Source organism: Kogia breviceps, chromosome 17, assembly GCF_026419965.1.
Source record: "Kogia breviceps isolate mKogBre1 chromosome 17, mKogBre1 haplotype 1, whole genome shotgun sequence".
NCBI lineage: Eukaryota > Metazoa > Chordata > Mammalia > Artiodactyla > Physeteridae > Kogia > Kogia breviceps.
Window position 1 is genome coordinate 51,785,995 of NC_081326.1, and position 13,662 is coordinate 51,799,656.

Genomic DNA, 13,662 nt, shown 5'->3' on the forward strand with positions numbered 1-13,662 from the left:
TCGCCCGTGTAACGCGTCTTAACAATTACAGAGCAGGAGGCAGGAGGCGGGCCTACTTGCGTGAGAAAGAGGACCGCTTGCTTCCCGCTGCAGACATGGGGACCTCAGGGGCCGAGATGCTGCCCGTGCTGCTCGAGGAGCTAAAATCGGCTTCGCTCCCTGAAAAACAAAGGGGGAGAGAAGCATGAAGGAAATGAAACCCGAGAACTCGCTGGCCCGTTCCCTGCCCTCCGACGTCCCTGGCTCCCCGCGTTTGCACACGGACTCAGCAAGTGGCCGGGTTCCAGCGCCCCCAGGCTCCCAGCGTTTTCCGCAAAGCAGACGAGAGAAGGCGCAGGCATGAGGGCGTCGTTTCCTAAGCACAGCTTGGGAGCACAGTGAGGCAGGTTGCACAGATGCCGGCTTCCTGCAGGGGAGTAGCGGTGACCCGGGTCCGGCCCAGTGCCAGCCTCTCCCTGTGCGCCAGCGCTCCCGGCAACACCAACGTGCCGGCCCCGGTTCAGCAGAACGAAAAGCCTGCTCGCCACCCCCAAAGGAGTTTTTCCCAGAGAGTTTATCTTTAGGCTTTGTAGTCGTCTAGCCGTACTTGACTTTGGCACGTTAGGGTCTGGAGATGAGCAACCGTCTAGAAGCTGTCATGGGGAAAGCCTGCGCTCCAGATAACAGCTCCAACCGGCGCTATCTGATGATCCGCCTTCTCTGGCTGCAGCTGCAGCTTTTCTACGAAGAACAGAACCTTAACAAACAGCAGGAACTGAACATTTCCAAAGAGAGGGGGGAAAGTTCACAGTGACAGTGACAGAAGCTGTGAATGAAATTGAAATTTGAATAGTTTTGGGGGTGACCGGAGGGGTTTATTAGTTTACAAATATCACGTTACATTTGAGCACAGACTGGAGTTCAGTGTGTAATTGGAAACATGCTGTGTGGTAGAATAACTAATATAAATTCATTTTTAACAAAAAAATACATAGTTCTGAAATAGTAATAATGAAAACATTCCATGCATTGCCTGGGGAAGTGCAGAGGCATGGAAGAGGTAACAGAACAACAGGAAGAAGAGAACCAGGATTTTTTTTTTTTTTTTTTTTTTTTTTGCGGTACGCGGGCCTCTCACCGCTGTGGCCTCTCCCGTTGCGGAGCACAGGCTCCGGACGCGCAGGCTCAGCGGCCATGGCTCACAGGCCCAGCCGCGCCGCGGCATGTGGGATCCTCCCGGACCGGGGCACGAACACGTGTCCCCTGCATCGGCAGGCGGACTCCCAACCACTGCGCCACCAGGGAAGCCTTTTATTTTTAAAGAAGAAATTCCAGTTGTTTTTGGAAAAATCAATCTGATAGGTACACAGTTTTATTTGACCTTGTTTCTCAACTCCTATGCCACAATTTGTGACTCTTCTGGTCTAAAACCCAGAGCCAGATCGCATTTCTGAGTTCAGGAAAATATGAATAATCTAAATCCCTTGCATTTCTAACAAGCAGTGATCAGTAATCATCCTTTATTGACGATCACAAGTCTTTATTGAGAGTATACTAGGTTCCAGGCCCTGTTCAAAATTCTTTCTATACTTTGTATCTGTTAATCTTGACAGCTTTGTAAGGCAGATATTAATCTCACTCTTCTACTATTGAGGAAACCAAAGCTGATTTATTTGTCGAAGACTTGTGGGTGATGAATCCTGTCCAGGACCAAATCCCATAATACCCCTGTGATAACATGTCCTCAGGAAGGCAGTGGTTAGAAGCAGGGGCAGGAGAGGTTCCTCCATAAACTGCCTCTCCCCCACAGTCAAGATGAGCCATAGGGACAAGATGCAGCCAGATCAGCCCACTGGCGGACAGGTGCTCTCACTAATGGGGTGTTTCAGAGTTGCTGGAGGGGAACGTCAATGACAGCAAGGCAAAGAGAGAGAAAAATCCCTTCCCTGGTTTCTAGGACCTCTCAGGAAGGTCAGCCTCTTCTGGGAAATGGATCAAGAAGGACCTCTTAGTGCAGATGACAGCAGTGAATCCCAAATCCTGCAGAATTCTGGGAGGATTAAGTAGCAATTTATCAGAACTGGGACGGGCTATTCCTTCTGGATTTCAGAGACATTACATCTAATGATGTAATGAACTCCCAGAAGCTCCCTGCACCTAATTAGTTGCGTCTGAGTAATGTGCTGGCTAACCTGTAGTATTTAACAGTCTCAAGGACTCATGATTGGTAGTGCTATCCAGGAAAACACTAGTCCTGACAGCCTAATTCAACCAGCCTTGTCTGCTAGTACATTACCGGGTTGGTTATTAAATGAGAAAGGTGGACAGTTTTCAAAAATAGATCCTATGGTTGCAGCCACCAAGTGTAAGATACTATTTTCTAATGTAAAATTATTACTCCGAAACACCCAATTTTCACTCTTTAAAGGGTATGCAAAAATCCATCGATTACAATTTAACTGCCTGCATAAAAATGGAAATTCTAGAACAGAGACAGACAATTGCTGAAAATCCATCGTTACCTCACGATGCCTCTGATCTGCAGTAATTATGTACCCTGAACTGAAGGGACAACTTTATTGCCCCTGGCGCTCAATATATTGACTCTTTACTGTTTGAGTACTATGACAGTGACAAATGTACATGCTCCCTAACTATTTCTGTTTATGATTTTTAAAAATATAAACTATTTCCAGTTTGCTTATTGCCATGTAAAGTCCACGCACTCTTTTTAAGGGATACACAGAAAAGTCAATTTTACTGGGTGATCTGAATATATTCTCCCCATTTACTAAGAAAACTCAGAAGAAGGCTGGAGGCCTGAAAACCTCTTATTTATCTATTATCTGGCAACAAAGACACCCACCGGGAAGGAGAGGCACTCCTTAATGCATTTCCTTTAAACAGTATATGCAACTAGGTGATTGTCATGGGTGCTGTATGCAGTTCAATGCTCTTTTGGGTTACTAGAATCATACAAAGAGAGTTCTTAACCTAAAAAACATAGGCCCTGAGTCAGACAGCCCAGGTTCAAACCCCACCTCTACTGCTTGCTAGATGGAAGATGTAGGCACATAACTTCACCTCTCTCTGCCTCAATTTCTTAATCCGTGAAATGGAGATTGATGATCATAGCACCTGCCTCGTAGGGTTATTGTAAGCAATGAATATCTATCTGCCATCTTAGAAAAACACCTGATCTGTTGTAAGCTCTCAGTAAACGTTAGCTGTTATTATTATTCTGCAGGGGTTAAAAAGACAACTTTTATTATACTATACATCTCCTTTGTGGAAAATTTAGAAAACAGCAATGATGCAGAGGGAAAAATATAGTCTATAATTCCATCACCAAAGAATAACCTTTGGGCATGTAACTATCCAGCATTCATACTTAATACATTATTATGTAACCTAATTGTTTTTCTTTTAATATGTGAATATCTTTAAAACACGGCACATTTTGTTCTATTAAATCAATGAATATGTAGGCTATGTCCAATTTTTCTATCATTAGAAGCAAAAACTATATGTGCCAGAAACCATCCTGAGCATCTTTTACATATTAATTCATTTATTTCTCATGACAGGACAGACAGACCCTATGAGGTAGGGACAGCTAAGGCAGAGAAGTTGAGTGAGGCTCACCAGGTGACACAATAAGAAGTAGAGCCAAGAGGGAACCCAGGCCGTCTGACCCCATGGTCCATGCTCTTTTTTTAAAAAAATTATATCTTTTTTTTTAAAGTTAATTAATTATTTTTGTCTGCGTTGGGTCTTCGTTGCTGCACGCGGGTTTTCTCTAGTTGCGGCGAGCGGGGCTACTCTTCGTTGCGGTGTGCGGGCTTCTTGTTGCAGTGGCTTCTCTTGTTGTGGAGCACGGGCTCTAGGTGCATGGGCTCAGTAGTTGTGGCTCACAGGCTCTAGAGCGCAGGCTCTGTAGTTGTGGCGCACGGGCTTAGTTGCTCTGCGGCATGTGGGATCTTCCCGGACCAGGGCTCGAACCCGTGTCCCCTGCACTGGCAGGCGGATTCTTAACCACTGCGTCACCAGGGAAGCCCAGGGTCCTTGCTCTTAAACACGGGCTTAATGGCTATCCTTGGGCATACAAATTTACATCCTTGTTTGATTATTTCCTTAGAATAAATTCCTAAAAGTAGAATATTTAAGCCATAGTATTTACTCATTTTAAGACTTTTAGTATATATTCAATAGGGATTTTTTGGATGGCATTAGCCAAAAGCAGTTTTGGTGGACAAGGAAGTGTTTGCCCCCACCTGCCCGTGTGTAGACACCTGATTGGTAAATCTCTGATGCCACAGGGAATACTTCAACAGAGCACAGGAAACAGTATTTGGCCATTGAAGAGCTGTGCTTGAAAAGCTGAAGGGAATTTAAAAATATGCATATCCAAGTCGTCCTCCGATCAGCTGCTGGGGTTGGCGGAGCAGGGTTCCAGGACTAAACACGGAGGATGCACTTGATGACCTTTAAGATAGTTGTGATGTCAATGTCCTGGTGATTACACACCCTGCAGCCGGCTTTCCAACTATCAGGGAGCTACGTTTTTTGTTCAGTAGTACTGCTGGATCCTCTTGAGAGGCTTTACTTTTATTCATAACCTTAGGGTAATAAGCATTCTGTGCATGTGATGGTAAGGCTGGGAATTAGAGAAGGAAGGGTAAATGGAAACAAAAAGAATACGGGCAAAAACTGATAACTAGATGTATTTTTTAAAAACACTGCCTGTGATTCGGTCTCTTAGGACGTTATTATTTTTGCCTCCTTTCAGGAGACTGTGGATTCCTCATACATCAGAACATCACAGGCCTCTGAGAACAGAGCCATCCTGACGTCTACGAAGCTGCATTAAGCCATCCTAAACCACTGCTTTAAGCAGCCCCAAACCTTCCTTTATCCTTTGCCACCACAAAGCTATCAAATTAATTCAGGTTGGCCATCTATATCCCCACCTCAAATAGAAGCAGCAAATTAAAAACAAAACAAAACAGTCTCCCATCAATTCATCCTCCCATCCCCCCCACACAGATACACAGATCTTTTATTTAAAGGTCTCTAGGGAGGAGAGGGAAGCCATTTTCACTGAAACCAAGCAGCACTATTCAGGAGCAGTGGACACATGTAATTACAGAAGAAGCTACTCCAAGTATGTTCAGTAGCACTGACTCTTAGCTGCAGAGCTTTGGGGGCCCAGCCAAGGAATCCAAAAACTGCTTCACAGCCTAAAGAGGATTTTTATTTTAGCTTTTTTTTTTTTTTTTTTTTTTTTTGGCAGTACGCGGGCCTCTCACTGTTGTGGCCTCTCCTGTTGCGGAGCACAGGCTCCGGACACGCAGGCCCAGCGGCCATGGCTCACGGGCCCAGCCGCTCTGCGGCATGTGGGATCTTCCCGGACCGGGGCACGAACCCGTGTTCCCTGCATCGGCAGGCGGACTCTCAACTACTGTGCCACCAGGGAAGCCCTATTTTAGCTTTTGCAAACTATTCCCAGAACGCCCATAGGTGTTTATCTCAGAAAAAAAAAAAAAAAAAAATATATATATATGTTTTCTTGCATATCAGAACATGTCTTTCTGAAAAACTGTAAATACCATTTCCATTTTATCATAATTTCAGAAAAGATTTATCTTCGTTCTGATTGATGTCCGTATGGAGCTGCCGTACAGTTAAAAGCATATATGTAAACATTTAAAAACAGGCGTTCAGGGACTTCCCTGGTGGTCCAGTGGTTAAGACTCTGCACACTCCCCATGCAGGGGGCCTGGGTTCCATCCCTGGTCAGGGAACTAGATCCCACATGCCGTAACTAAAGATCCCACATGCTGCAACGAAGATCCCACGAGCTGCAACCAAGACCTGGAGCAGCCAAGTAAATAAATAAATTTTTTTTTTTTTTTTAAAAAGATCAGCCCTCACCAGGTGGTGGTCGTTGTTTAGAAGTTCAAATTTAAAGTGTGTAGAATTGAATAATTTTGTACTGATAAATCTAACTATATAACTATAAACATAAATCTAACCACATAAAAATAAAATAGCAAAGTCAAAAATAAATAACAAACTGAAAGAAAATATTTATAACATATTTATAGACAAAGGGCTAATTTCCTTAATTTACCGAAAGCTCAAACTGAGGCAGGAGACAGATGGGCCCCCAGGGCACACGGTTTGAGTTCGTTTCTTGTGGATCGATACTCTGAGATGGGAATAAGAGGACAATTGAGAGAGGAGACTGGGCCCTGCCCAGATAGGAGATAAGAGACCACACAGTCCTCATTTTCAAAGTCAGGAGACCTCCCCGACTATACATGTGCAGAAAGGATCCTTGGAGGTCAAAAGGGGAGGGATGTCAACCTACCCATAGACCTCTTTGGTAGAATCCATCTTGGCTCAGAGATGCACGCATGCACACACATGGGAAAATCCTGAGATATAGTAAATACAGACTGAAACAGGCAGATCAAAATGATTGGCCAAAGGAAACCCGGAAGAAATGCCCCATAAAATTGATTCAAACTGCCATGAGGGCATGACTCTGTCTCTGAGCCCGCCTGTGTGTCTATCCACACATACCGTACTTCTTTTTTCTCCTAATAAATACTTTACTTGTTTCACTACTTTCTGTCCTTGTGGGAATTCTTTTTCTGTAAAGCCGTAGGGCCAGGGCCTTGTCACTGACCACTGGTCTAGTGGCTAGGATTTGGTGCTCTCACCACTGCGACCCGACCTCAATCACTGGCTGGGAACCTGCTGCTTCAAGCCGCTGCAGGCCCGGGCCACCCAAAATCATATTAAATCAGCAAAAAAACAACAAAAAACAAACAGAAAAATGGGCAAAGGACATGAACAGGCAGATGGCAAAGAAAGAAAAATAAACAACCAATATACCTGAAAAGCCATACAATCTCACTTATAAAATTAAAAATGTAAATGAAAAAAAGATTTTTTTCATCAGATTGGCAAAAAAAGAAAATCAAAGTTTGATAACACTGGTCTGTTAAGGGTTTGGGACAAAACACTGATAAGATTTAATGAGAGTGTGAATTGGTGCAATGTACATAAAAAAGAAAACTATACTGCTCGGAACTTATCCTGCACATCAGCGTTCAAAAAGACATATAAATTGTCCTTCAATACTGATTGGTAAGTCAGGTGGTACAGCAACCTAAGAAGATACGCTGCAATCATGAAAAGGGGTGACATGAACCTGTGTGTGCTGAAGTGAAAAGACCCAGAAGACCTGTTATTAGACAAGAAAAACAAGATGCATAAGAGTGGGTGTGGCATGCTTGCTTCTGTGTAAACAATTCTTTAAATAATATATAACTTGCTACATGCATAGAACATTTTTCTTGAGGGACAAAATAGAGATTTGTTAATAATGGTTTCCCTTGAAAATAGGACAGTGAGGATATAAAGACACTCTTATTTTCTTTTCTTTTTTTTTTTTTTGGCGGTACACGGGTCTCACTGTTGTGGAGCGCAGGCTCCGGACACGCAGGCTCAGCGGCCATGGCTCACAGGCCCAGCCGCTCCCTGGCATGCGGGATCCTCCCGGACAGGGGCAAGAACCCGTGTCCCCTGCATCGGCAGGCGGACTCTCAACCACTGCGCCACCAGGGAAGCCCTCTTATTTTCATTTTATAACTTCCTGAGCCATTTGGCTTTCCTAACCATGTGCTTATATTACCCTTGTTATGAAAATTATAAATAGGGGTACAGTGCAATTATGGGCAACTGATTTTTTTTCTTTTTTCCTTAAAAAAATCTAAAAACTTTAAAGGAAAATCATTATATAATAAAAGTAATCACGGACTTCCCTCGTGGTGCAGTGGTTAAGAATCCGCCTGCCAATGCAAGGGACACGGGTTTGATCCCTGGTCTGGGAAGATCCCACTTGCCGTGGAGCAACTAAGCCCGTGCGCCACAACTACTGAAGCCCGTGCGCCTAGAGTCCATGCTCCGCAACAAGAGAAGCCACCGCAATGAGAAGCCTGTGCGCCACAACGAAGAGTAGCCCCTGCTCGCCACAACTAGAGAAAGCCCACATGCAGCAACGAAGACCCAACACAGCCAAAAATAAATTAAAAAGATAACAATAAAAGTAATCACATCATATAGTGCAGTATTAAGAGGGCTTTGGAGTCAAGCCACTTGGGTTTGAATCATGGCTCTTCTACTAACTCTCTGGAGCTTTGAGCGAGTTGTTTACCCTCTCCCTGCCTCAGTTTCTTCATCTGTAAAATAGGGATGAAGATATTAATAGTGGGTATCGCTAAGGGATTGTGGGGATTAGGCGAAACATACAAAGAAATTAGAACAGTGTCTGGCACACAGCAAGCACTCAATATATGTTAGCTTTTATTATTTCTAACTAGAATGACTGGCACAGCGGTCTGGGGTCCAGAAGACCTTTCCCTTAAAAAGCCCCACAATAGGAAACGCCTTATCTCACTCAAGTCAGGCATCTTTATAGGCACTCTTCACAAAAGGCGGTCTTCCCTCAGTAGAGAGCATGTTTCTGTTTTTAACTGTGTGTGTGTGTGTGTGTGTGTGTGTGTGTGTGTGTGTGTGTACCTAATACAGTATGTATAAAGATCCATGGTGGATCCTAAAACAAACTCCCCATGGACGCCTCCAAATATCTCTAGAGTTTCCCCTGGGTTACTGCACACAGGTTTGCAGCTCAAGTCCTGACAGAGGCCAGTCCCCGGAGAAAGGGAGGGAAGGAGCATGGAAGAGGAGGCACAAGAGGGCCGAAAGGTCAAAGACAGCTCCATCACAGTCACTCCTTTATCTTGGCCGGGCTCAGCCACCTGTCCTTGGCAGAAATACAGACAGCCTACCTGCCGACCAAGAAAAGGAGATGAAAGAACTGATAAGCAAAGAGGGTGTAAAGAAACTTCAAGAGGGAAGGAGGAAGCGAATGTTTCTGAGCAAGGCAAAAAGCCTATTAATCTCCCTCAGGGACTCGGGATCTAACTAGTCTCCTTCTGCCTCACTCCCCAGGAAAATTAAGACTGCACTGCGCAACCTCAGCAGAGTGCGGGGAGAGAGAATGGGTGCTGTCGGGCTCCATGAATGACCACCCAGCTTCCCTGGGCCTCCTCTCGTCGTTAGTAATAAATAAATAAGCGACCGTGTCAATTCACCAGAGATGGCCAAGAGGGGAGCGCTAGAGAAGAGATCAATCAATTCACCCCAAGGCCAATCAGATGCTTCTGGGGTCCTCCAGCACCGCTGCCAGGCACAACCCAGCATCACCAGAAGGGGGCGCCAGCCTGCAAGTTCACGCACCAACAAGCTCTACCCAAAGAAGGCTCTACAAAGCCTGGCTACACCTCTCACTAGCCATGTGTTCTTGGCCAAGTGTTTTTAACCTCTCTAACCCTTAGTTTCCTTATTTATGTGTGTGTGTGTGTGTGTGTGTGTGTGTGTGTGTGTGTGTGTGTGTGTGTATATATGTGTGTGTGTATATATATATATATAAAGGTTAATTTATTGTTTAACAAAAATTTATTGAGCGTCTGCCATGTGCCATGCATCAGGCTGCTCTAGGTGGGTGATTCCTACCTTGTTGATTAGTTGTGAAGTTGAAATGAATGGGAAGTGAAATGCATGGAAAGTGTTTGACATGCTCATAAATATTAATCTTATAATTATTATTAATAATGCAATGATTTCTAAACCTTACTATGCATAAGGGTCACCTGGGAAGTTGAACAATAGTGCAGATTTCTGGGCAACACTCACAGAAATTCCACTTCAGAAGGTCGGGGGAACCCAGGAATCTGCATTTTACATAATTACGATAGATGATTTTGCAGCAGATGGTCATGGACATACCGTGAGGAGGGGCGCTCCAAAGATAAAGAGCACAGGGAATCTCTGCGGTCCAGCCAAACCGCAAGAGCTTTCTTCGACGGGAAGTGGAAAGGGAGCGAGCGGAAGTTCGGGTGGCCAGGCTGTCCACACGAGTTCATTCATTCAAGGGCAAGGTACACAGGCGAGAAGAGTTTAACTGACAGAGTGATCTGTTCCCTCACAGCTCTCCAGAAGCACCTTCCTGGGTTAAATGCATTTTCAGAGGATTGGAAGGCAAGGGGGAAACATACAGAAGGTACCAGTTCCAGCCAAACTCAAGTGCACACATGTTCATTTGTAAAGCTAGTAGGACAGTCAGCAGTTGGTCCATGGTTTGAAGTCCTCATACTCCCGTTTTAAAGAGGAAGGACCGAACAGCTTGGACTTGGGGGTGTCAAACATCATTCAGCAGAGAGAAACACCGCACAAGCCAGCCGGCTCTCCTCTGGGTCATCTCACCAGCCCTAACCGGCTGCCTCTGGTGTGGTCAAGGTGTCCCTGGCTGACAGGCTGAGGGGCACCAAAGGAACCACACGGGCATGCGGAGCCTCCCACACTGAACAAGCATTGGGCACAGGCCCTTAAGAAGGTGGGCTTGAGGGGCAACCCTCTCCCCCACTAAATGGGTCTGGGAAGGGTTGCATCCACAGTGGTCATGAACTTCACCTACATTGATTATCTTGGGGGCCTGGTAATAGCAAGAGCAAATCCTCCTTGAGGAAGTCTTCACTCTTACATTGTCCTGATCTTTGATTTGTCGAATTTACTCAACTGAATTTCTCCCGCTTAAAAAAAAGCCAGCTGGTGAGCCTGCTGCTTCTATTTAAGGAGAAGTGTTTATCCCGTGTTTACCAAAATGAGGTGCCCGCCCTCCGCGTCTGGCAGCAAAACCTAAATCAGGGAAGAGTAGCACTCAGGTGGCAGTGGTGGGTTCGGAGCAGGGGTGTCATCGTGGGGACAGTGGACGGGGGAGGAAGGAGATGGTGAGGGGTGGGAGAGAGAACTGGGGACTGACATGCCACCAGCACTACAAAGTCAGAGCAGGGCTGGGTTTTGTGTCTGGGACTCTAAGTCCAGAGTATAAGGGAGAAGGAAAGGACGGATCTTTTTCCAAGTCCCCTCATTTTCCACCCTTAGTAAGGCTGAGACAGTGCTGTCTGACAGCAGTTTGAGACCATGGATGGAACAGAATCACCCACTTGCTAGGAAGAAGATGACATAATTTATAATTTGCTGCAGAGACATGCAAGAGGGTTCTAAAACAGCATCTCTCTCTCTCTCTTTTTTTTTTAAACCTCACTCTGTCCTTAAGCACAGTTTTTAAAATTGACTCCAAGACCTAACAGCCTTGACGGCCTGCCCCCATCCTCGTCACCGCCACGGCTATGTGACGGCCTGCAGGGCACACCGCTCAAGGTCTGCTCTCCGCTCACAGGCTCCTGGGCGGCCACCACCCACCTCCCACACTGAAGCTGCATCCCACAAGGCCTCACTCCCTTGGCTTTCACAGCAGCACTGCCCTTGCCCTTTGCTCCATTTAAACAGTCCACCAGTGGAGTTCCATCACTGGACCTTGTCAGCACTTGGCCGTGCTCCACTTCTAATATCTCGACATCCTTTCACCTTGGTTCCTAAATAATCTGTCCTTTCTCTTTCTCTCTCACATTTTCAATCCCCATGAAGTTGTTTCTCTTCACTTTTTATGAGGTAATATAGTTTAGTAGCCTCCATTACTAGCTGTGTGACCTTGGGAAAGGCACTTAGCCTCTCTGTGCCTCACCTTCTTCTATGGAAGGAGAATGATAACAGTATCCTTCTTACAGAGTTGCTGTAAGGATTGTGTAAACTAATATATGTAAAAGCATGTAAAAAGTAGTGCCTAGCACTCAGTAAGCATTTTAAAATATTGCTATTATTTTTATTTTGCTTCTCACGATCTCCCTCTCTGAATCACATCTGGGTCCCAACACATGAAAGGCCAAAATCAGGGAGAACTTGGAGCAGAGGCCAGGAGTGAGGTGAGGCTGGTGGGGGGTGTGAGTGGTGAGCAAGGATTCAAAACAAGCAAGAAAATAAACAAACAGAAAAAGATTCTGACAGGAGTGTGGTAAAGATTCTTCCTCACCCCTTTAGATTGTAAATCAACGAGTAAATCCTCAGACTTGGGCTGTATTGACTAAACTCTCCAATTTCATAGGAAAGCCTCAAGCACACTCAACAATAGAGAGCTAATCATCGAACCTTCTCGCAGGGTCTGGGGGAGGGGGTCACAAATAATGCACTCAGGAGACAACATCTCCACAAGGGCAAGATTTCATCAGTTCATATCTGTACATCCCACAGCTCTTTGCACACCTAGCAAATGTCAAGTTGAGATGCTGACCCTGTCTTCAGAAAGAGGCAAACGTCATAGGAGGAATATAAATTAGATGCTAAAAGCGGCCAACAAAGGAAAATACTATTCCCTCTTGGCAGGATTAAGATTCCATGGAGATGCCCAGTGAACTAGCTGGCTTTTGAAACTATTCACGACAATCCAAGACTGTAGCAGGAAGAGTCATAGGGATGCGCGTCCGGGGTGAAGGCAACAGCGTGTGGAGACAGCACTGGGGGGAGGGGAAGCAACCGCGGGAAAGAGGTGATCAACGCAATTTAGAAGCAGGCTAGTTTAAAATCCCTCTAAGACACAGGCCCCAGAGTTACACTGGACACATAGATCTTTTTAATTTCTAAAATTCCTACCTTTGCTTCTCTGACAAAACATGTAAACATGTGACCTTTCTCAGACAGGTGGATATAAAAGAAAAGGAAGCATACATGTTCTTCCTACTCCAGGGATACTAAAACCTTAGTTTTGTCTGAAGTCACTCTACCGACAATCTTTGATGATCTACTGATACCCACCCCCGTCCTTAGTGATTTCCATTTGTAAGCTGTACCAACTGAGACGGGAGAGCAGGGGGAGTGGCCAAGACTTCAGGTCACACAGTGCTGTGTGGAGCCCAAGCATGGGCCTAGGGAGCAGCATTGCATTATTTTCTCTGCAACCCAGAGAGCTAGTTTCCCACTTGCCCGCCATGTTTAAATATTAGTTTCAGAAGCACAGAACTGGATTAATCAAATTCCCTGGTTCTTGACACACACTCATCATTAGCTCATGTGAGACTATATTTTTACTTACTGACTGGTTTATCTATTTTTGGTTTTGTTTATTTCTTCACACTTAATATTATAATAAATGAAGAAACCGGCCCCATCATAAAAACTAGAATGTCGACACCAACTTACATCTACTTCCGCATCCTATTGCCTGTTCACCACTTCCTGCTTTCATTTTTACAAAGAACAATCACATCTATTTGTATTCCTACAAGGCAGATTTTTTTGTTTTGTTTTGTCTATTTTTTAGTTTTTAATAAACAGGTTATCATGATATGAATAATATTGGGGATGATGTTCACTCAAAATTACGTTGCTAAAATTCTCCATATAGTTATAGTACATTCATCTGACTGCTATATAATAGTCCACTCTATGACCTACACCGCAATTTATGTCTTAATTCTTCTGATGATGAGAAGATGAGTTGGGTTAATTCCAGCTACTCATCTAGCTAAGTTTTCCATTCTGATAAACATCTACTTGCATTTCCAGAGGCTCAAGTCTTCCAAAGAAAAAAAATCAAAAGAGTAAATCTACTTTTAGGTAATATATTCCACGGACAAAAGGAAATGCTCTGTGGATCATTTGTTTTTACACATTTGTCTTTATATCCCTTTCCCTCTCATTGTTATGGAGAATCAA

The 13,662-nt window shown here is 44.7% G+C and overlaps 1 protein-coding gene across 26 annotated transcripts in view; it reads right to left on the bottom strand.

Moving 5' to 3' along the window:
* Positions 1–13,662, bottom strand: part of SYBU (syntabulin) — a 117,534-nt gene that overhangs the window by 12,125 nt on the left and 91,747 nt on the right. For 25 of the 26 annotated variants that reach the window (XM_067017889.1, XM_067017900.1, XM_067017904.1 and 22 more), the window contains one exon: positions 57–159. In XM_067017889.1, coding sequence (XP_066873990.1) covers positions 57–159 — 103 coding nt within the window. Of the gene's footprint in view, positions 1–56; positions 160–586; positions 716–13,662 lie in introns of those variants that run through there. The other variant, XM_067017912.1, reaches the window with a different exon arrangement.